General features: G+C 37.7%; 1 protein-coding gene and 3 long non-coding RNA genes across 4 annotated transcripts; 1 reads left to right on the plus strand and 3 right to left on the minus strand.

Moving 5' to 3' along the window:
- The first annotated feature begins 679 nt into the window (after window positions 1-679).
- On the plus strand, window positions 680-1,212 carry LOC149640718 (uncharacterized). Its single transcript, XR_016372282.1, has 2 exons — window positions 680-1,029; window positions 1,096-1,212. It is a non-coding gene; the product is annotated as an uncharacterized LOC149640718 (long non-coding RNA).
- Window positions 1,213-7,530: 6,318 nt separating this feature from the next.
- LOC149640719 (uncharacterized) lies at window positions 7,531-7,959 on the minus strand. Its single transcript, XR_016372221.1, has 3 exons — window positions 7,897-7,959; window positions 7,765-7,814; window positions 7,531-7,700 (listed from the first exon to the last, which is right to left on the minus strand). It is a non-coding gene; the product is annotated as an uncharacterized LOC149640719 (long non-coding RNA).
- A 9,177-nt stretch (window positions 7,960-17,136) lies between these two features.
- LOC149640720 (uncharacterized) lies at window positions 17,137-17,625 on the minus strand. Its single transcript, XR_016372222.1, has 4 exons — window positions 17,465-17,625; window positions 17,344-17,395; window positions 17,218-17,269; window positions 17,137-17,159 (listed from the first exon to the last, which is right to left on the minus strand). It is a non-coding gene; the product is annotated as an uncharacterized LOC149640720 (long non-coding RNA).
- Window positions 17,626-20,847: 3,222 nt separating this feature from the next.
- Window positions 20,848-21,969, minus strand: LOC149640721 (uncharacterized). The gene is made up of 3 exons (XM_089850696.1): window positions 21,964-21,969; window positions 21,179-21,438; window positions 20,848-21,115 (listed from the first exon to the last, which is right to left on the minus strand). The coding sequence occupies exons 1-3, from the start codon at window positions 21,967-21,969 to the stop codon at window positions 20,848-20,850; spliced, it is 534 nt and encodes a 177-aa protein (XP_089706822.1).
- Window positions 21,970-23,796: the final 1,827 nt, after the last annotated feature.

A 23,796-nucleotide genomic window follows, 5' to 3' on the forward strand; every position in this document is an offset into this window, starting at 1 on the left:
ATACTATGTTAATCCCTAAGATTGTCTCGTCTTTGCTTCTATGCTGTTTGCTTGCTTGGCCTGAAATTCCTGAATTGTGTATGTGGGAGTGGGATTATGGGTGGTTTTCGTCTGTCTACGCTCTACACAGTGTAGAATCTGTAGATGAAGTGATTTTTGCAGTTAGCTAAAGCATGGCTAAAGGGAAGATAATCTCTCGGTAGTCTTGTTTGGGTCTGGTCTCTGGGGAAAGGCAGCCTGCTGCCTTTGATTGTATTAGAGTCTATGGGAAGATAGCAATGGAGTGTCAACTCCCTCCCTACGGGCCGAATTTTTTAATTTAGCATTACTCAAAAAAGACTTATAGTTCTTAATTTAAGACTCCAATATTTTTAAATACCCATAACTATAAAAACTAACCTACTAAGCCTACGCCCTAGCAAATATTGTCCAGAATAGATAATTTGGCCCTAAATTACGAAAGCCTGATTTTTTAGGCTAAAAGTGGTAGGTGGCACCGTGACCAGTTTTTTAATTAAAATACCTAGGCTCTACCAAGGAAGATGGAGATAGGGAAGTTTCGTGTAACGCTATAACTTCGGTCGCCCAAAAATCCCGTTTTCGGCGAGGATGCGCATGTGCGCACGCGCCGCACTTTTCTCGCGCATCGTGCTGAGGATAGGCGCCACTACCGCCCCAGTAGCACGAGTGTTCCGCGTTCGAGTCGGTTCGAGGTAGATTCGTCGGTTTATGGTCCAGTCGGTAGTTACGACTAAAATCCGACTCTTATCCAACTTCAGTTGCCAACTCCGCTTTGCAGTCGGCCGTGAGAACAATAAAATAGAGTTGGCTGATAGTTGTCTTTAAGTCGGTTAATGTAATGAAGGATTAGGTCGGCTGCTCGACTCCTTACCAACTAACATGCGTTTCTATCAAATAAAGGATAACAACAAGGGTCTAGAGGTCGACATATCCGACGGCCTACCGATCACACTGAACATTTCTGATTTTGTTGTAATGAAGCTTCTTCCGCGATTGAGTCGGTTCGAGGTGCATTCTTCGCTTTATGGCCTAGTCAGCACTTAGGACTAAAGTCCGCCTCTTATCCAACTTCAGATACCAGCTCCGCTTTAAAGTCGGCCGTGAGAACAAACAAAAAGAGTTGGCTGATAGTTACATTTTATGTCGGTTGGAGTAAGAAAGGACTAGGTCGGCTGCTCAACTCCTTACCAACTAACATGGGTTTTTATCAAAATAACAACAATTAAGGGACAAGAGGTCGGCATATCCGACTACCTACCGATCATACTAAAGATTTCAGATTTAGTTATAATGAAGCTTCTTCCGCGTTTGAGTCGGTTCGAGGTAGATTCGTCGGTTTATGGTCTAGTCGGCACTTACAACTGAAGTCCGACTCTTATCCAACTTCAGATACTAGCTCCGCTTTGAAGTCGGCCGTGAGAACAAACAAAATGAGTTGGCTGATAGTTACATTTTATGTCGGTTGGTGTAAGAAAGGATTAGGTCGGCTGCTCAACTCCTTACCAACTAACATGGGTTTTTATCAAAATAACAACAAGGGACAAGAGGTCGGCATATCCGACTTCCTACCGATCATAGTAAAGATTTCAGATTTAGTTATAATGAAGCGTCTTCCGCCTTTGAGTTGGTTCGAGGTAGATTCGTCGGTTTATGGTCTAGTCGGCACTTACAACTAAAGTCCGACTCTTATCCAACTTCAGATACCAGCTCCGCTTTAAAGTCGGCCGTGAGAACAAACAAATAGAGTTGGCTGATAGTTACATTTTTTTTTCGGTTGGTGTAAGAAAGGATTAGGTCGGCTGCTCAACTCCTTACCAACTAACATGGTTTTTTTTATCAAAATAACAAGGGACAAGAGGTCTGCATATCCGACTACCTACCGATCATACTAAAGACTTCAGATTTAGTTACAATGAAGCTTCTTCCGCGTTTGAGTTGGTTCGAGGTAGATTCGTCGGTTTATGGTCTAGTCGGCACTTACATCTAAAGTCCGACGCTTATCCAACTTCAGTTACTAGCTCCGCTTTGAAGTCGGACATGAGAACAAACAAATAGAGTTGGCTGACAGTTACATTTTTTTTCGGTTGTTGTAAGAAAGGATTTGGTCGGCTGCTCAACTCCTTACCAACTTACATGGGTTTCTTATCAAATAACAACAAGGGTCGAGAGGTTGGCATATCCGACTACCTACCGATCAATACTAAACATGTCAGATTTCGTTATAATGAAGCTTCTTCCGCGTTGAGTCGGTTCGAGGTAGATTTGTCGGTTTATGGTCTAGTTGGCACTTACAACGGAAATCCGACTTTTATCCAACTTCAGTTGCTAACTCCGCTTTGCAGTCGGCCTTGACAACAATAGAATAGAGTAGTCTGATAGTTACATTTTAAGTCGGTTAATGTAATGAAGGATTATGTTGGCTTCTCGACTCCTTACCAACTAAAATGCGTTTTTATCAAAGTGCACTAGTGTAACAACGGTTTAAGATTATCTTAAACATTAATATAAATATAATTAATATTATATATTTTCTTTGATAATTATTAACCTTATTGCGCGTTACATCGTTTAAAAAATAACTATTGAACATTCTTGAGAGACTAGACTAATATTGACGTTTGAAATGAAGTATACGCCCATTGTTGTCTTACTCCAATCGGTACATAAGGTTTCGAATCTTAGTAATGGATAATAACAGCACAATTGCGTGAACCTTTGGTGGTAAATGCACCATTGGGAAACTAGAAGTTTCTTGTAACCCTAGCCGATCTCTAACCTTAACGATGATGAAGGAGTAGAAGCCAGTAAGTACACACTGGTGTCCATGTGGGATGGAAAAATGACCAGATGAAAGTGGTGTTTAGAAGACAGTAACTACAACCCTTAAAGCCGACCATAAACAAGCCAAAAGCCGACCATAAACAATCCTAAAGCCAACCATAAACAATCCACAAAACCGACCATAAACAATCCATAAAGCCGACCATAAACAATCCATAAAGCTAACCATAAAAAGTCCACAAAACCGACCATAAACAATCCATAAAGCCAACCATAAACAATCCACAAAACCGACCATAAACAATCCATAAAGCCGACCATAAACAAGTCGTAAAGCCTACCATAATCAAGTCTTAAAGCCGACCCTAAACAAGCCATAAAGCCGACCATAAACAATCCGTAAAGCCGACCATAAACAATCCGTAAAGCCTACCATAAATAATCCGTAAAGCCGACCATAAACAATCCACAAAGCCGACCATAAACAATCCATAAAGCCGACCACAAACAAGCCATAAAGCCGACCACAAACAAGCCATCAATCCGACAAATAACAGTCGATAAAGCCGACCGCAATTAGATTAATATTCCGACCATAACCAGATAACAAAGCCGACTTCTTGTTTGATAATGTAAGAGCTGGACACGCTTACTTTTTAGAGTCGGTTAAAGTGCTGGCCAAATTTCTACGGCCGGAAGTCGGGCCAACGCTTAAACGGATAGGACATTTCGACGGTCGAAATGAAAGTTTACCGACGCTTTTACGTCAGTGTTGGTTGGACCTCGAACCGACTCCGTTGGCCCAACGTCGATTTTGCTACTGGGGCGGTTTCCTGCGCAGTTCAAACTAACGCCGAATATAAGTCATGTGACCTGCTACATTTCGTGAAGAGAGATTCCTATACTGACCAAACTTCCCTATCTCCATGTTCCTTGGCTCTACTGGCCACAGGTCCAGTTTTTAAAAAATCCTTACTTCCCACACGGGCCCAAGTAACCACGCTTCTCGAAAGGTTTTTGAAATTGACGGTGAAACAACAAAGCAAAGAATAGACCAAAATCGTAAGCAGACAAAAGGTCACGAGGAATGTGATGCTGTCAGCAATATGCCACCATGGAGCAATATTAGTAAAGACGTAAAATACATTTAAGGCAATTTTAATAGAAATACCATTATCACTCCACTAAAACTACTCCATGGAAAACAGCAAAAAATGTAAGCTTATTAAGGGCCTGCGCCGATTGGATGGCCAACTATATGACGGTGATTGGCTTGATTACCGAGTTGTATTTAAGGCGCGAAAAATGGTTGTTGTTTGTGACACCCTTTTGGTGATTGCAGCGAGACAGTCTCTTATATTTAGTTCAAATCTTTTAATCGTCTAATTTCGCGCAAGGGTTATTAAGTTTAGTTTTTTGTTTCACGTCGCTAAATCGTTACCAATTTACTTCAATGCCACCAAAGAGTAAAAAATCATCTACATCAAAGAAAGTAAACGAACAAGAAGAAGGCAAGTCATCACTTGAAAACATTGAGGCGGTATGCCAAAATGCAATTGCTAGACTTGAAAGAGATTTCGACGCTAAAATGAACAATCTGACTGCCGAAATGAACAATTTGTATGCCAAAAAGGAAAAGATGAAGTGGAATTATTATTTCTTGAATTAATCGAACTAAGTTTTTTTTTATCATTAGAGGTTTCAATGTAAATTGGGTCCCTTAATGGTCCGCGACAAGGATGCGATTATTCAGGTTTCAGTTTGTGAATAATCAGGGAAGGAAATGAGGTTTACTTGGGAGGTGACGGAAGGGGTGTGGGGGTCAAGTCACCCCCGGCGGACACGGGGCAGTCGGCACCTATAGGGGAGGATCGCCGACATGTGTCTTATTCCCTCAAACTTTGTCGCCCAGAAGCTTGGCTTACAGGAGTGCGCCACACTCCCGGCTTAATCGAACTAAGTTTCTTGAAGACACGTTTATCTTAATTACGGGCCTGTACTGTACTTTTAAAACTTTTTTCACCATTAGCCAACCGGCAAGCGCTGCCTGCTTTCTACTACCCCTAAGCCTTAGCTGCTGCCATGAAAGAAGGCAACGCTCATTAACCGAGGCTTAACCTATATATTTTGAAAAAAACGCTTTTAAAAATTTCAAAGTGAAATTATAATCCATAAGTGCTCTAAAGGCTGCTAAATAAGTAATTAATCACAAAATAAGCCTAATTTTTAATAAATTTTCCATTTATAATCATATTCTATGGTAGTAAGTTTAAAAATAAATCCGCTTACTTGGTAACGTCTCGTTGTTTGAAAATTGTAAGTGCGTTCAGCAACCACTACCAAGATCTCGGTTTAGTCATAGCCCACTCGATCACGCGCTGCTCGCCCTATCTTTCTACGTAACCGGTAACCTAAAGCGCTTTTATGGTGGACGTAGCTAAACGCAGCGAATAAAACCAGGGAATACGGTAAATTTACTTTCTTCATTAATATAGCTTTTCCAGTAGTTTTAAAACAAAAATATAAGATAATTGAAAGAACAACAGTTACAGACAGGTTTACAATATTTCTTTATTTATAGGGTGGAAACAATCATAACTACATAATTTTAAAAGTGGCGGTATAGGAAGTTTGTTCTGTTTAAAGCGACATCTCGAGGAAAAGGTGTTAAAAAATATGTTTATCTGATCTCTTAGAAGGAATAAAGAGTATCAGAAGTATTATACATAAATATTATTATAAGTAGGGAGGTTTCTTATAATACTTCTGAGAGTATGTATAATTTCGGCATGATTGTTATTTTAAAAATGATTTTCACTATATGATTTCTAAAACTCTATTTGTAACGTTAATCTTGAGCTTAATATAAAGTTTAGTCGGTTAGAGTATTTTCAAAACTAAACTACCTGTTGCGACTTGCGAGTAATAAGCATCTCTTCAGAATCTATTTACAATGCCATATAATAAACGATGCGTGGTTCTTGGATGTTCAAGTTGTAGTGACAATCTAGCCCAAGACAGTTCCTACAGTTTACATTTATTCCCGAAAGGTACTGTAAACCTTAACAAAAAGTGCCCTTTTGGGCGACTGGGGTATTTGGCTAAGTTTTTTACCATGTAAAGGTAATGATGATCTAATTAAAATGTGAATTTTGGCTACAAATCGTGGTAAAGAGTGGAGACCGAACAAAGTGTCTGTTATTTGTTCAAAACATTTTAGTCAAGATGATGTTTTCGTTACTAAAGGGAAAAAAAGGATGTTACTGAAACCACATTCAATACCAATTCATGGAACAAATTTAGATAAAGACCTTCTAGAAAGCTCAAATTCTAAACTTTTACTAACAGTACATAAAGATATAAATTTACTACATGTTCAAGCTTTTGATGATAATGAAACAGCAATCCAATCAAAACCAACTGGAGGTAGCGCTGCGTTTGTAGGTACAGTTCTGCCACCATGTAAAGAAGGAATAAGTATTGCAACAAGAAAATTTGGCACTAAATGTAAAGCTACGCAAACTGTTATTACAATGGCTACAAAAGGTACTCAGACACTAAACTTAAATAATGTTTGGTTTCAATCGAGAGACATTTTTGGAGTATTGCTGCTAGAAACGTAAAAATTCCGAGATCATTGATTACAAACAAACGTCAAACAACTCTTATTTAATTCAGCACCTAGCATTCACAAAGTAGAATCTACACTGATAATGTTGAACCAAAATCAAGATGTCAGCTACTGCCCATTAGTAAAAGAAGTAGAAACTAATCTTATAAAACTGTTCATCTTGCAAATAAACATTAGGCCCAGAAGTTTTTTTCAGTGTAAATGTTTATTTTCAACAACATTTTCTGCAAGGACAGAACATTCAGTTAGATGCCTTGCATTTCAATTTGAACTTGAACATAAAAAGAAGAATAGGTTTAAAAAAATTTACAAAGTGGGAAATGCTTTTTTTTTAATATTTTAAACAGTAGATGCCAGAGACATTTGTTGTGTTATCTAATGTTTCAAGTCCAGAAAAAGGTGAAGAATGAAATTTAAATTTCTTCCAAGCTTTGCGTCAATTGCAAACAACATGCAATAGAAGTTGCAGATTATGAGGCTAGAAATGTAGAAAGCAACTAAATGCATGAGTAATTTTTACTAAACATTATGTCATTAAAAATAAATGACTATAGAATTGCATGAAAATATTGTTTACCTAATTTTTACAAATTTAAGAAACATCAATACTGCTTTTGAAAAGTTTGCCTCACTTATTTTTCTTTATTTAATCCTTCTTTGTGATTTCATTCTGTGTACATTATTTGAAATAAACATCAAAATTATTGAGATGATATTTTCCGCAATCGTGATAATTATTATGTGGTCTATTGCTAAAATTTGCAAATTTCTTTAAATTAAATATTATTATCATAACAGATTTAAAAAAAGCAAACTCATTATTTCTTCATTAATAGACTTCCTTGCTTTTAACGGAAAAATATAAGAATAAGAACAAACTTACGTGCTTTTAACGGAAAATATAAGAAGAAGTATTTTTTTCTCAAATAACAACTTGATTACATAAAATAATCACAACAACATAATAATTTTAAAAGTTGCAGTATATAGCAGGTTCGTGCTGTTTCAAGTGATAGTAATTTTCACATTCCGAAAGAGGCTAAAAAAAGGAGTAGAAGGCTTTACTGAAGTGTTCTGGCTTTGAAATATTTCTCTGAACTTCCTGTGTGCTCCTAAAATGTTTTGCCAAAGCTGCTAGTTCAACTCCCGTTCTTATTACCTTCTTTGATTTAATGTAGTTTGAATTCCATTTGCTACATATTTATAAGGGTTTGTCGGTTTCAGTATTTTCTTCACTAAACTCCCTTTTGCATACAGTCATGCCTCTCTGCAACGAAGGCAGTATTGAAACGAGAAATATGTCACTAAATGTAAAGCTCAATTTCACTTACAATTTTCCAACTTCTTCAGATTGCACATTCCACACGAGTTTTCTTCCAAACTATTTAAACATACGTTTAATGTTTCAATCAAACTCAAATTTCTATCCTAGTCAATTTGGGTCTTAACCATTTTAACTATACCTTCAAACTCCATCTTTCTACCCAAATCCAATGGTGTATTGGCATTTTTGCTAACCACTTTTTTACTGTAATCCACGCCTTTGGACAAACATGGATCGTTGGTATGGGTAGCTATGTGAAAGTCCTTTGATGGATTTAATGTGCGCCCCTTTTCAATCAAAGCAACAGTTACATTATATTGGCCTATATTATTACTGATTAATGATGTGAAGCTCTTCTGAGCTTTTCGAATAAGTTACCTAATTTTAAATCAGGGCATTTCGTTGTCGATGTTGAAGTTTACACTACAATTAACGTTCAAGGATGTTATCAAAGTATCTATTGCGAAACGGCAACATTAAACTTGCATAACTTACGTTCGCGGGATTCGAAAACTAAATCATAATTATAATAATAAAAAAGCTCTTACAATATACACTTTAATTAAAATTCAGCCTTGAAATTAGAAACAAGAAACATCAACCAAGGCTCGGCTAAAATCGAGGAAGTAAACAACATATACAACAATGGAGGGTTATTCTCCGCATCTCTGATTGGGCGCTGTTTGTAGGTCTTACCTACCTGGTCTTACCGTTTTCCGTAGAGTACTAGCAATCTGTTACCATGGAGTGGTATTAAATGATTCTAAGAGAGAATTGGGGTATTTTTAAAGGAACTTTCGTTTACACGACAATAAATCTACCCCACGCTAAATAGCCCACGGAAAACAATATTCAAGCTCAGCCTCGTGTCTAAGCGGTCGTATTAAAAGGTTTACAAATTTCTTCAATAACATTTCAAACTAAACTGAACTGAATCAATGCTAGCTGGAAATCTAACAACAGTGACGTATACGCGTTAAATGACTAACAGTACAGTGCACGTTGACTCGTGCTCGTGTTTGGTTCATTTTTGAATTTAATTGACGAATTCAGGCTTATTTGATAGGCCTACTTTTCTCCAAACTCTTAATTAGTTTTGATTCAAGGGCTGCTTATGGCTTACGCTTTTTTAAAAGCGTTCTAAGCTTAACTTTGCTGCTTTGAGGATTTATTAAGGTAAGATTTATTTTGATTTTTTTCTTTGTTTGTGCTGTATTCTTTTATATTTTCTTTGTTTGTGCTGTATTCTTTTCTGTCTCCGTTGTTTGTGTTGTATCCTATTTTTCTTGTCTACGGCTCCTGTTACACTGAATAAAATAGACCTCTTGTGGCTCACTGAGAAAACCTTCAGTGACTTGGTAATAGACCTATTGTGGCGCACTGAGAAAACCTTCAGTGACTTGGTAATAGACCTATTGTGGCGCACTGAGAAAACCTTCAGTGACTTGGTAATAGACCTATTGTGGCGCACTGAGAAAACCTTCAGTGACTTGGTAATAGACCTATTGTGGCGCACTGAGAAAACCTTCAGTGACTTGGTAATAGACCTATTGTGGCGCACTGAGAAAACCTTCAGTGACTTGGTAATAGACCTATTGTGGCGCACTGAGAAAACCTTCAGTGACTTGGTAATAGACCTATTGTGGCGCACTGAGAAAACCTTCAGTGACTTGGTAATAGACCTATTGTGGCGCACTGAGAAAACCTTCAGTGACTTGGTAATAGACCTATTGTGGCGCACTGAGAAAACCTTCAGTGACTTCTTAGTAGACCTATTGTGGCGCACTGAGAAAACCTTCAGTGACTTGGTAATAGACCTATTGTGGCGCACTGAGAAAACCTTCAGTGACTTGGCAACGAAACACATCTTTGTGTGCTAAATTTAAGAACTCAAAATGGTTTCTCGAGAAAAAGTTAGAAGGGACAAGAATCGTTTGAAAAACAAAGTCAAAGAGCGTTGATAGCTAAAACTAAGACTTTAGCGAACAAAAACAAATCAAAGTGCAAAAGGTACTATATAAAAAAAACAGCTCTTTCAGAAGAAATCGAGTGATGGACTCAATCGCAAGTCTTTATTGACAAGTTCAATAAAAACTCAAAAGGTTTTGCAGGCCCCTAAAATAGGTGGCGCTTCTCGACAAATAAAAGTTGGTGCGAACCCGACTAAGAATTATCTTAAAAAAAACTCCTTTAACAAAGGAATTTTTAAAACAAAAAATAAAAAAATGATTTCCGAAAGTTTCAAGCGGTTTTTGGTGACGCGACTTACGGACCGTTTAATGACGAAAAGAACTTTTGCTAATTCACGTAAAAAGCAAAGTTCCAAATTTGCATCCCACAAACTCCTATGCCAGTTGCTATCTGGAAAAACATTCTATTTAAAAAGGCGAATATATTCGGCCTACCATGCAAGGCGCTCGTTACTTATTGAAGATTTCAAAAGTTTCGCGAAGAAAGTGCAAGAAATTGGATTGGTGGATAGTGACAATTTTATCAAAGTCATTGGAGGAAAAAGGCTTCACAGTAGTCTGGAAGAAGCTTTTTATCACCAGACAACATATTTTACTTTGGGGAATGATGGCAGAATTTTAAAAAACGAGGACCACGAAACGCGTTTTGAAAAAATTTTGCAGTTCGACGAAAATGGTCTATTAATAAAAGTGTTAAGAGAAAGCTCTCGTATCGGCGAAAAGGTTAATGAATTATGGGTTGATGAAAGTGGTAATTTTATTGACCAGAAAAGACTGAACAAAGGCATTGAACGCTGCTTGCAAGTTAATGATTTAGGGGTTGTCACGAATCTATTCAATGCAGTAGAAAACGTGTCAGAGGAAAAAAATCCCAAAGCGAATATCGTAATTAACGAATCTGGGTTTATTGAAACCAAAGAAAAAGCTTCGTATTGGGAATGCAGCGACATTTGCAACGTTAGAGAGCGGGCTATTTTTAAAGTCATAGCTTTCATTAACCAGACGGCAAAGGCCAGTGATAGCGACCTAAATAAACTTTTTGGCTCTGATTTTGACATTTGCTCCTACAAAAATAAGTTTTGCCAGAAATCCATTGTCAAATTGCCATTGGACGATTCAGATTTTGAAGTTAAAGTTTTGCCGTACCTTGGTCATTTCTCTTATTGCTCTGAAAGCGAGGAATGCGAGAGTTACTTGAGAGCCTTCAGAGAACTGGCTCCACATTACACTACAATTAGAACTATTTTGAGTAAAATCTACTCCGTTAAAGCGTTGCTTAACGCTTTTTCAACATTGACCGATGAGATTGAGCATGGTGATTACGAATCTCTTCAAAATGTTATACCCAAAATTAGTAAAGTTGTGGAGGCACGTGGATTAAAAATGTCAAATGCCGAAAACGAGGCGACGAAAGGCGGTGAGAACGATATAAGGCCTTGTCTCGATGAGGGTGAAATCTTGGCTTTCTACGCTAAACAATTTGCTAGAGCTGAGCGTGATACGAATGAATTTCACGACGCATCTTGCGATTGTTGCGCTAGATTATTGAAAAATTCTGATTTGAGGACCGTGGAAAAACTAGCATGCACTTCAGTTTTTGACAACCACGCCTTTCTCATTTTAAGAGCTGGTTTACTGTTGAAAAATCCAGAGTTCAGAGAAATGGACATGCTTTTATGCCCTTATTGTTCTAAAGAGTTGCAAAAGGGAAAGGTTCCAATTAGATGTTTCCTCAACGGCTTGGGGGTTGACGTTCCTCCGACCGAGGTCACGAGTTTGAACATGTTTGAAAAGGCCTTAATTCAGCTTGTGAAGGCATTTCACACTGTTGTCCGGTTAGGTACTAAAACTAATTCCAACATGCAGTTTGGCGCGGTGAAAGCTTTGAAAGGTAGAATCATATATTTGCCAATTCCAGTCCAAAAAAATTTGGATATGATACCAGCAGCACTGCCTAAAGATCAAGAATTGCACGTCTTGGTTAATGGTTTGCCCACTAGTGACAAAAAGATTTGGCAAAAAATTGTTCGCCTTGATGCTTTGAAAAAGGCCGTCGCTAAACTGAAAAAAATTAATCCATTGTACAAAGACATTGATATTACTCTTATCAATGAGGATTACATTTATGGCACCGAAGAGATTAACGGAACTATTGAAGACGAAAATTCATTAACTCCCGATGAATTATTGGCGAAAACGGATCCTCTGGCGCTGTTAAACAACCGCGACGAGGTCAATACAAACGGCTTCAGTACATTTGCAAAAAATCCGCAAGCGGAATCGCACCAAATCGATACCGATGTTATCAATGATGGTGTGCTCGAATCAAATCTTTCGCCAGACGACCGTTATAAAATTTTAACTCAACCCGAGGCACTGTTGTGAAAACTCTCAAAAGATGAAGTGAATGAGCTGTACGATCACTATACAATTCACCCGGTGAATGTTCAGCCGTCAAAAGATTTGTTGGCTTCTTACCAAATGAAGCGTGTCGAAGCCGAGCCTATCAGTAATTGGGACAAAAATCTAGAATACATGTCATTCGTGCACTTGTTCCCAATGGCTCGCTATGGCAAGCACGACGAAAGACCGTTTGGGAAAATGACGGAAACTGAATACCGACTTTCTCGTCTTTTGAACGCGAATCCAATGTTTAGACGTGATTATGCGTTCATGTTCCATTTATACCAAGAGGCCGAAATGAAATCCATTAACAGTAGTTTGAATTACGTTCTACGCGTGAAAAAACCCATGAACGTATCGGTCAATGATTTCGTGAATCAAGTTGATTCTCGAGATTCGGAGCTCGAGAGTAATTTAGCGACTTTCATGGCCCACATTCGAGGAACCAAGGATTATTGGTATTAAGTTCTCAAATGTGTTTTGGCCATGATTAGGGAGTTTGGCCCCCCTACTTGGCTTTTAACTTTTAATCCGGCCGAATACGATGACATTGAACTTCACGACCACCTACGACGAGTGAATGCTGACGTGCCAGGGATCGAATCTATGTCGGTGGCTGAACTATTAAATTTAGATCCTCTTAGCGTTAGTTTACATTTTCACAACAAAGTGAGGTCTCTCCTAAGCAACTTTGTGCTTTGTAAAGAGAATCCGGTTCTTGGACCGATAGCGCATCATTTTGTGCGCGTCGAGTACCAGTCTCGCGGCTTAGCCCATTACCATTGCTTGTTGTGGGCCGAGGAAGCTCCCGTGATTGGTTCCTCTTCGGCAATAGCTATTTTAGAATACGTGCAGAAGTATGTCACGTGTTCAATCCCAAAAGCTGCTGAAAGTCCAGAACTTTACCGGCTAGTAAAAAAATTTCAAACACATAAATGTTGCAGCAGTTGCTACCGAAAGGTTAAGAGAGGAAATAAGGAGCTCAAAGTGTGTCGTTACGGTTTTCCTCGAAACGTAACAAACGTTGCGACATTGAACTCTGCTGAATCAGTTACGCGTCATCGTAAAATGAAACGAAGCCAAAAACGCCTGTATGATTTGCCCAGAAATGAGAGCGAAGTTTTTATCAATGACTACAATCCGGCATTACTTTTGGCATTGAAAGCCAATATGGATTTGCAGTTTGTCGCCGATTCCTCGGAACAAGTGGCGATATACGTCACGTCGTACGTGACAAAGGGAGATCGGGCTGAAATGGATCAGTGTTTCGCAGAGTTGGCACACGAAAGCTTGTCTAAAAGACTGTTCGCTTATGGACTGAAATCTTTCACAAATAAATCGGTCGGTATGTACGAAGCCTTGGACATGATGTTGGGTCAGAAATTGTTTCAAAAGTCTGACAGCACCAAGTTTATTAACACTAACGTGAAAGAAAACCGATCCAAAGTTTTGAAATGTTACAAGGATCTTGCGCGCTTGAGGGAAATTGATCCTGAAAGCTAAGACATTTGCCAAAAAGGTTTTGTGGACGATAAGTATCCCAACAGACCCGATAGCTTGGAAGATTTAAGCTTGCGCGAGTTCGGCCGATTTTACGATTACGTCAAGTACTCGGAGGCAGCGAAAAAATCTGAAAATGTAATCGAGTTGAAAAATAATCTCGGTTTGATGAGAAAGAGGATTAAGCCCTACATAATAGAACATTACGTTCACGACCCAATAGAGGAACCAGAAAAGTACTGCCACTCTCTACTTATTCTGTTCAAACCATGGCGAAACGAAACTGAATTATTGGGCGAATTTGCAACCTTCGCTGAAGCTTTCAAAAGCTCATTATCGACGCTAAAACCCATGAGAGAATACCATGAGAAATTTTCGGTTTCCAAAGAAGTTGAAAAGAAGCGCAAAGCCTCCGAAAAAGCTAAAGAGACTTCAGCTCTTTCGGATACAGAAAGCTATGACGATGAAAATGCCCTTCAAGGGAAAGAAATCGTCGTTGAAACGGAAAATGCGATGCACGATGTCGAAGCCGCTATGGAAATTGATTTCGAGGGCATGACACTAGACCAAGTTGCGCTACTCAACACTGATCAAAAAAGGGTGTACGACAAAGTCATGGATCACTTCACTCAAGAGGGAGGAGGGCAAAATGAAAATTTTTGCCATTTTGTGTCTGGTCCGGGTGGCACTGGAAAGTCCTTTCTTATTGCCACTATCGCCAACACCGTTAGACACCACTTTAAAAATGCCGGTAGCGTCGCGATCGCCGCTCCCACGGGCTTGGCTGCTCTAAATGTCAACGGCGTAACATTGCATAGATTACTTATGTTGCCAGTAGAACATGGGCGTACCGCGGAATACCATTCCCTCAATTCCGAAAATATTTCCATTATGAAACAAACTCTGGGAAATTTGAAACTCTTGATAGTCGATGAGATCTCTATGGTGTCTTCGGTCTTACTAACTTACGTTCATTTGAGGCTAAATGAATTTTGGGAAATGAACAAGCCTTTCGGCGGTGTCGTTTGCATTCTCGTTTTTGGAGATTTCTTCCAATTGCCGCCTGTACAGGGTAATCCCGCGTTTTTAAAAGTCACTTCCCAGGAATCGAGACTAAGATTTAATAGCATTGGTGGCACTGATCTTTGGAAGTATTTCCAATACGATGAACTAACGCAAAACGTACGACAGGCCGGCGACAGAGTTTATGGCGACCCACTTAACCGAATTAGAATTGGAACTGTTACAAAAGATGACGTTTCAACCTTAGAAAGTAGACTAGTTCCGGGAGGGAACAAAATTGAGGTGGCTATGAATCTTTACTTTAAGCTGGTTAAAGAAGGATTTCATCCCATCTGTTTGATGCCGAAATTGGCCATGTGCGATAAATTCAACATAAAAATGCTCGAAGAAAGCCGACAGAAAGTTGAATGCGTTGAATGCGAAGACAAACTCGTTGATTACGACAAAAAAATTACCAAAAACATTGTCAGGAGACTCAAAATGTTAGACAATGAGCCGTCTAAAACCGGAGGTCTTGAGAGCAAGCTGTATCTATGCGTTGGATCTCGAGTAATGGTTAGGAGAAACATCAATTTCGAAGAAGGTGTTATTAACGGCACCATGGCCGTTATAACGGGATTCCAAAAGAACGACCGTGGAAACATCATTGGTATTCGGATCAGAGTAGATCGGGAACCAAACGACGAGAACAATAAGCCCGACTTTGTAGTCGAGAAAATGAGCGTCAAGTTCTTGCTAATGACCAATGTATACGTGAAACGAACGCAATTCCCCATAATCTTGGCATACGCCATTACTATACACAAAAGCCAGGGAATGAGTTTAAAATGCGCAATTATGGATTTGGGATCAAGTTTATTTGGAACCGGCATGGCATACGTTGCTCTATCGCGAGTGACTTCCTTGGCCGGTCTCCATCTCTTGCAGTTAGACCCGAATAAAATTATGGCAGATGGACGAGCCATTGCGGAGTATAACAGGCTGCGTCAAAAACACAGACCTGATCTTCCACTTATAGAAATAGTGGGGTCGGAAGCAAAGAGAGGTACAAAAAGGCCAACGTCGAAGAATATTTTAGAAGGTGAAGGAGAGCGATCTGATGAAACGGCAAAAGAAAGACCAAATAAAAAGATTAGACTAGGTCTTCAAAGTGTAGACATTTTTCCCTTGAAAGGATTTGAAAATAGAGATGGAGTAACGTGCTACGCAAATAGCGTTTTGCAATTGCTCTTACTGATTCCGGAATTAAGAAACATGGTTAAAGGGCATAAAGGATCATTGAGCGATAAGCCTATTTTGACTTGCCTTCGTAACACTATTGAGCATGTTGAAAATTCAAATTCGAGTTCTGGCGACGATGGTTTCAATTTGCGAACGGCTGTTGGTCTGCCTTTTACCCACAAACAACAACAAGATGCTAGTGAATTCTTATGGGTTCTCTTGCCAAAACTTTGCGGAGAAATGGAAACTTGTGACTCTGACGCTCTTCAAGAACTATTATGGACAAAGTCGCAAAACGTTACCAAATGCCCGAACTGTCACCTTGAAAAAAGTTCTGGAAACATTATCCAAAGCTGCATCTTCACTCTTCCTTTGCCAAACCTCGCTAAAATTGATTGGAAACTATTAATCGAAAGGATGAGACCAGCAATGATGGCATGCGGAACTTGTAAACACAGAGAAATTAATGAACGTGATATATTGATTTCTGCCAGTAAGTACGTATTTCTGTGGTTTCCAAGAGATACTGTAGTAAATGGTCACCCTATTAAGATTTTAACCAAAATATCTTGATTCGAAAATCAGAAAGTGGTTTTAAACCAAAGCGTTTACAAAACTAGGGGCGTGATCATTCATAAAGGTTCATCTTTAAACCAAGGTCACTATCTGAATTTTATTCGAAAAGATAACAGCTGGTACGAGGTTAGTGATACAACAATCACCAAGCGTGACAGATTCGTCAGTAACTTGACTGATGTCTCAATTATCCTTCTGGAGAAAGTCTCTCCTTTTTAAAGAGAACCCAGCCAAACTAGCGTTGTTAAGGGTGATCACTAAAAAATGGTAAATTAAGGAAACATAGGAAATTTGCCCTTGAAATATACGGAGATGTTGGTGTAAAATGTAAGCGGCAAAAAATTAAATTGCACGGAAAAAACTTGGAAGAAAAGCGTAGATATGTAATTTTTTAAATTAATTTAGAGGGAATAGATCGATTAACAGTAAAATCAGTTCATTGAATTAAATATTAAATTAAGGATTAAAGGAATAAAAATAATTTAAAAAAAATCGCAATATCTGAAACTTCAGTCAAACGATAAACCTCACACATATCGTTTGTTTTTTTCGGCCTTGGTCCAAACCAAGACGTTTTTTTATAATACCCTTGATGATCTATAAATATTCTTGATTATTATAAAAATTTTCCCTAAAATGTTCAACTTACAGTTTTGGAGACTTGGGAGACCACAAAAATCCAAATTGCGTTCTAACATGTGAATGCTCACTGAGAATAGCCAAAATAAAATTAATTTATAATTAAAATATAGTGAAACCCTGTATACCTCATGTGGAAGTGTTGAATTAACTGCGCTTACGTAAACACCACTATCTTAACTGCCAAGCGAAAACACTTTTTGTCATCTTTCAAGTAGTATTTTAAAGTGTAAAACCTTGGGTTAGGAACTTACGATATGTTTCTAGCATGAAACGAAGCAGACTATATCAAATTCCAAAACGGAGCTGGAAATCAGCTTTTTTATAATCTTAAAGGACGAAAGACGCTATAAAGAGTATATTACACAGACTCACCAAAATTCAACTTAAGCCTTGGCCAAAACGAACGTCGGAAAATTACTTCAAACGATATTAAAACCTCTATTAACTGTAATTATTTACCTGAATTACTTTTTAGACGAAAATTGGACCTGATAACAAAGTAGTGGTTATTAAGGGCGTTATACTTCATTATAAAATCCAAATAATGGTGTTCAAGCTCGGATAAAATATGAAAAAATGAATTAGCGTCGACGACAGTAAGGCATCGCTAATTTAGCAATGCCTTACTGTGGTATGCTATGAAATAATCTTTCTTACTGTCGTCTGCTATGAGATAATCTTTCTTTCTGTCGTCTGCTATGAAATAGGGAATTCAAGGCATAATTAATTAGTTAAATTACAAAAATTAGGCTTCATTTAATTAAAAACTAAACAGGTAAGTTTCTCATTTAGTAAATTCTTGTTAATTTGAAAGTATTCCGAAAACTAACTTCGCTGTAGTTTTTGCGTATCGCCTATGACAATTTCCCTAAAAAACCGGGTAAAATGTAATGCTTTTTCTATGGGACGCTAACCCTAAAAAGGTGATTTTTTCGTTTAGCATTACAAACGGGTATCAAGTCATATCTACAAGGGCCTACCGGCCCTGTAGAATTACTTGTACGACTGTAACAATGCAAACAAGGCGTATGACCTCTTTAAGGTCACTTTGACTGACTCATATAATTCTAGTTTTCCTATGAAGACTATGACACTTAGTTCAGAATCCTGAATGACTAATAACCTAAAACTAATTAAAAAGTAAAGCGAAAATTGCACAAAACCTCAAAACGATACCCAACGACCCAAAATATAAAAAATTACACTACATATCGGAATTATTGTAACAATCATCAAACTAGAAATGCCCGCTGCTCATATATAAGTAAAACATTTGCCGACGCCACAAACGTTAAGGCCAAGTGGAGGATAATTAATCAAGTAACAAATAGGAAACAGAAACAAAAACTGATCCCGGATAGTATCACCCCAAAACAATTAAATGATCATTTTACTAGCATTATAGATTCTTCTCAGACTAGACACCCCAATTGATATAGAAATTAATATGTGCACTGTTCGAAGTGACTGAACCAGAACTAAGAAATATAGTTTTATCCCTGCCAGTGTCCTCAAGTCCAGGAGTAGACGAAATACACCCCAGACCCCTACGTCATATACTGGATATTATTATCACCCCACTCCTCTTCCTTATCAATTTATTGCTTCTGACCGGCATATATCCGGATAATTTAAAAATGGCATCAATAAAGCCAATCCATAAGAAAGGGGACCCGTCTGACCCGAATAATTAGAGACCAATCTCAGTGCTTTCAAGTATAGCTAAAGTCTTTGACAAATGCGAAAATCAAATGTTAAAAAAAAGTATAACATCCTCTCAGATCGCCAGTTTGGCTTTCGAGAAAATCGTGTTACGAAACTGGCCATCGCTAATGTCTATAAGATTATTTTGGACGCATTAGATAAGAGCAAATATTGCTAAGGTCTACTTCTAGACCTAGAAAAAGCCTTTGACAACGTTCCACACTCAAGATTACTGGAAAAACTAGAAAAATGTGGTGGAAGGAGGCTGGCTATAAACGGCCATTTGTTGGACTGTAATCTATAAATTATGGGCAACAAAAGAATTGTGGATCGATCGCCCATGCCAAAATTAGTATGCAGAAATAATGTGAAAAACGGTGTCGGACAAAAAGATGATTTCGCCTCGAATAAACTTCAAAATTATTCGTCTCTAGCCCGTCCGGGTAGACAATCACGATTGTTATTGGGACTCATGCTTTATAGGGGTACTTTTTTATATAATCCACTTTTCGAAATAGAAGCGTTTTCTTTCACAATGACCCTTAACATTACGAATTTGAACCTATTATGATTAGCGAAATGTGACCTTATTTTTTCCTCTCACAGATCATCAAAATTCCAAGATGAAATTCTAGAAGCGATAGCGACTTTAAATTTGGGTTTTAAGTCGTATTTAATTTAAAGAGAATTGGAAAACGGAAAGAAGTGATTATTCTAACAAGAAACGATAACACGCTTTACTTTTGAACTGCTACACCGTACAGAGTTATGAGATAACATGTACTGAACTAACAGATCATCAATATTCCAAGAAGAAATTGTAGAAGAGATAGAGACTTTAAATTTGGGTTTTAGGTAGTATTTAAATTATAGCGAAATGGAAAAGGAAGGTATACGTACATAAAGAATTGAGATTCTTAAATAAAGGTTAAGTCGCTTTACTTCATAACTGCTACACCGTAAGATGATAACATGTACTGTACAGTCAAGGTTTATATGAAGTTTTTAATTTTTAGTCGATTTTGTGCAACTCTAATGCTTCCATTAGAAAAACAATAGGGATTGAAAGAAATGGACTCTAGAACATACTATGCATTATCTTTAATATTGTGAAACAATGGTTTTATTATTTGTCCCGATAATTATATCCAACTATTAACTTTATTACGTTAATTTTTAAAGAACTCCTTTGTTCTAGTAAATCTTGCTTGAGGACGCGACGTTTTTAGAAATTGTATTTTGATATAACCCAGAATCGACCAAATTGTCGCGATGCACTAAAGTAACTTACACAGAGACATTAACAATGAACTTGTGAAATAGAGCTCTCAATTCTACCTTAAAGATATTCATCAGCTTGCAAAGCTGTGTATTAGTAACTATGGAGGGGTAAGACCAAACATTTTACGTGATATTTCACTTGCATCTAATAGCAAGGAATTCAGCCAATTGGCCGAAAACAAACAATTATCGCCGACGACACTAGGCAATATTTAGTCAAAATGCTCTATTTTCGTTACGCAAACTTCTTATAAGATTAGGGTAACGTTTATAACTAGAAACATGTTTAAATTATTTTACATAAAGAGAAACATGTTTTAAATATTCTACACAAATAAGTTTTATATAGTCAGCATAAAGTTAAACATGAGTTAATATTTTGCACAAATATAAATATGTTTTAAAAATTCTACACAAATACAAATATGTTTTTAATATTCTACCCAAATATAAACATGTTTAAAATATTCTACAAAAACGAAAACATGTTTCAAATACTAAACATAAATGGAAACATGTTTTATATATTATACACAAACAGAAATATTTCATTAATATTCTTTATCAATTAAAACATGTTTTACATATAAATAGAAATGAGTGAATATATTTTATATCTTCAATTTGAAACCCTTTTGCCATGTTTGACGTAAAATTGAACCATTTTAAAGTGACTTAAACACTTTTTGATATAAATTATTTTTAAATTTTAACACATTATTTTAAAGTTTTGTTCATTTGAAGTATGACAAGAGTGGTTTTAATAAATTTCAGCGCATGCTGTATGTCCGCAGTTCAAGAGCTTGAAGTCTTCGTTTCACATCTCTGTTGTTGAAAACGTGTCGTAACTGGCCAAGCATTAAGAAAAGGGACATCGTCACTGAAGAGATGTACACGAGAAATATAGCGCCAACATCACTGAGAGATATCTTCGCAAATTCCGAGCTTCGCTTTGTCTTGAGGTATTTTGAACAAGCGTGCTCGTTCAATAGGTAGTTGGCTCTCATTTGATGTCCAGTTTCCCAAAAGTTCATTAGTCTGTCGAGAAAGAGGGTGTCATCTAACTATTTTGGCCGTTCAAAAAAGACTAGGCCCTATTACCTTATATTGACGACGTCTTTCACTATAGTCGAAGCCGCCTTGGACAAGTGGTAAGCGGCGGCGACCGAGAGGAAAGGATTTATGCCGTAGTGTAAAGCTTTTTCCGCTTCGTAGGCGTGAAGGCAAAAATATTCCAGATGAGTAAGAGTGGCAATGAAGACGGCTTTCCCTCGATTGAATACGTCGTCGTCGTCACCCTTTCTTCGTTTGAATTTTCTGAATCTTCTTTCGTATTCTAACACAACGTCTTTTCGGATCCTCTATTTATAGAGAAAATAAATACCAGTTTTACGAACTTGAAAATAAGGACCTTCATTTTCTACCTTAATATATGTGAAAAAGAGACTGAAATAACTAGAAAAACCTTTTCATTTTACAGCAACTAAAGAACATTTTAACACTTGCGTAATCAAATTTTAATGTGTACTTGCTAAAGTCTTTGCGTTTTTAAAATTGTTTCTAAATGTCGAGACTTTTCGCAGTCGAGATTTATAATCTGTTGTGATCTTTTTCCATGGGATTTTGGTGTCGGGATCATAGCTATCGAGAATCTTAGTGTCGGTAATATGTCCATGAGTCCATGCTAATCCAATCTCCAACCAATATAAATTTATAAGGTTTTATTGTTTCAACATATACATTCTCTTAAAGACGATATAGAATGGCAATAGTTTAAAACAAGGAGCAAAATCAAGGATTTCTAGGTTATATATCACTGATTCTGATACATTGTCTACCTTGGTATCCTCGAATGTAACTTCTTGTTCCGAAACAAAGATTCATACCCGCATATCCTGCAGCGTGCTGGGATTAATAACAATCCGTATGCCTGGGTATTTAAATATATCGTCCAAGTTATTTATGTTGCGATCAATGTCCACTGTCAATTTGGTCGACAAGTGGGCTTTGAAGACTTCCACCAAAATGATACCGCCGACGAAGTAGGTTGCCAAGATAGCCTTCTTGGCAGCTTCGCATCTGTTCCGGAAATAGTCAGAGAGCAAAACAAGAGGCCTGCTTAATCTCGGCACGAAACGGGTCGCAATCGCCATGAAATTGAACACGAAGAGAAAAAGAACGATAATCGTCCACACCTTCGAGAGACAGAGTTCTTACTAGATAAATTCTCCTAATGATGAAAATATGTACACACCTCCGGACAAAAGACCTCAAAGATTCCACTAAGTGATATTTGGTAATCGGCTTCTTGGAAATAAGACAGCATGTTCGACTCGTAGAACCACTTCGGGTAGGTAAAAGTTCGATTATGCCTCCATAAGGACGCCAGAGTTTTAGAGTTAACTGTTGACCCTCTAAGATAAACGTCTCCATCCTAAATCAAATTTAATGTAATCGAAATATTTCCTCATACTTTTCAATCCGAAAACCAAACTTACCGTCTTAAAAATATCATCACTGGGAATGTACGTTACGTTCAGTCTACCAATATTCAACGGTTATCTTATGCTAAAGTAATCTGGTAACATTTTCAAATTTTACCTGCCATTAGGATAATATAGAAATTCCAAAGAGAGCCTATCCCCTGGGTGAAATTTTCCAATGTCAAAAACTTTCTTCTCAACGTCATAATCTTTCTGAAATAATATTTTACATTTCATTTTTCAACTCGATAAGATAGTGATGATATCGCCTCGAGTAGTAATAGGAGCGCATTCTTATTATTGAAGCGTTAACTACGTGATATTGTCCAATTTCAAGAAATCAGCTCGCTATATAGGTTCATTACGGTACACAACAATTTGGTCTCGCCGATTTGGTCTAGGGACAAATTGATCTCAGGACAATTAGGTCTCGAGACAATTGGGTCTTGGGGCAAATGGGTCCCGGAACAATTGCGTCTCGAGACAAATTGGTCCAAGAATAATTAGGTCTCGGGACAAATTGGTCTCTGGACACGACAGTCTCGTTTAAAAAAAATATCCCTTCAGTATGTTTTTAACCAGCCAAATTTAACCGAACCAAACGAAACAAAACCTTGCCTTACCAAATCTAATATAACCAAACCGAACCTAAACTAACCAAACCTAACCCAACCTTGTTTGGAGGTAAGAAGATTATTTATATGAGTACTAGCTGTTGCCCGCGGCGTCGCTCGCGTGTAATAAGAACTTCCATCAAAACGATATAAAGAATGGGTAGATTTTACTGATGACTAAAATTTTTGTACCAACCTAGGAGCAAAGGAACTCGGCGTTGCCCGTCGGGATATTTTTTATTATATTCCATGCGGACATAATTCCATAAAGAAGGGTTTTTAAGTTTGTGGCCGTCATTTAAAAAGATGGCAACAAGTCGAACCTAAAATACCATTCTAAAGGTACTAAATATTTTTGAATTTGCTTCAAACACGCGGACTTTGTTGCATAGAGAAGTTTTTTTACATTTGTGGTCGCCATGTTTTAAAATGGTGGCGGATTGGAAAAAACTTTCTTAGTACGCGCCTACTACATATGAGTAACGTTCCTGCAATTTTGACCCTTCTAGGGCAAGCGGTTTGGGCTGGGCGTTGATTATCAGTCAATCAGTCAGTCAGGACTTTGATTTATGTTGATATAGATTCAAAACCCCCCTCTTAACACGAACAATTTATAAGGAAT

This window comes from Phalangium opilio, unplaced genomic scaffold, assembly GCF_054372755.1.
Source record: "Phalangium opilio isolate 3A_F unplaced genomic scaffold, DU_Popi_V2 ptg000093l_1, whole genome shotgun sequence".
In the NCBI taxonomy this organism is placed as follows: domain Eukaryota; kingdom Metazoa; phylum Arthropoda; class Arachnida; order Opiliones; family Phalangiidae; genus Phalangium; species Phalangium opilio.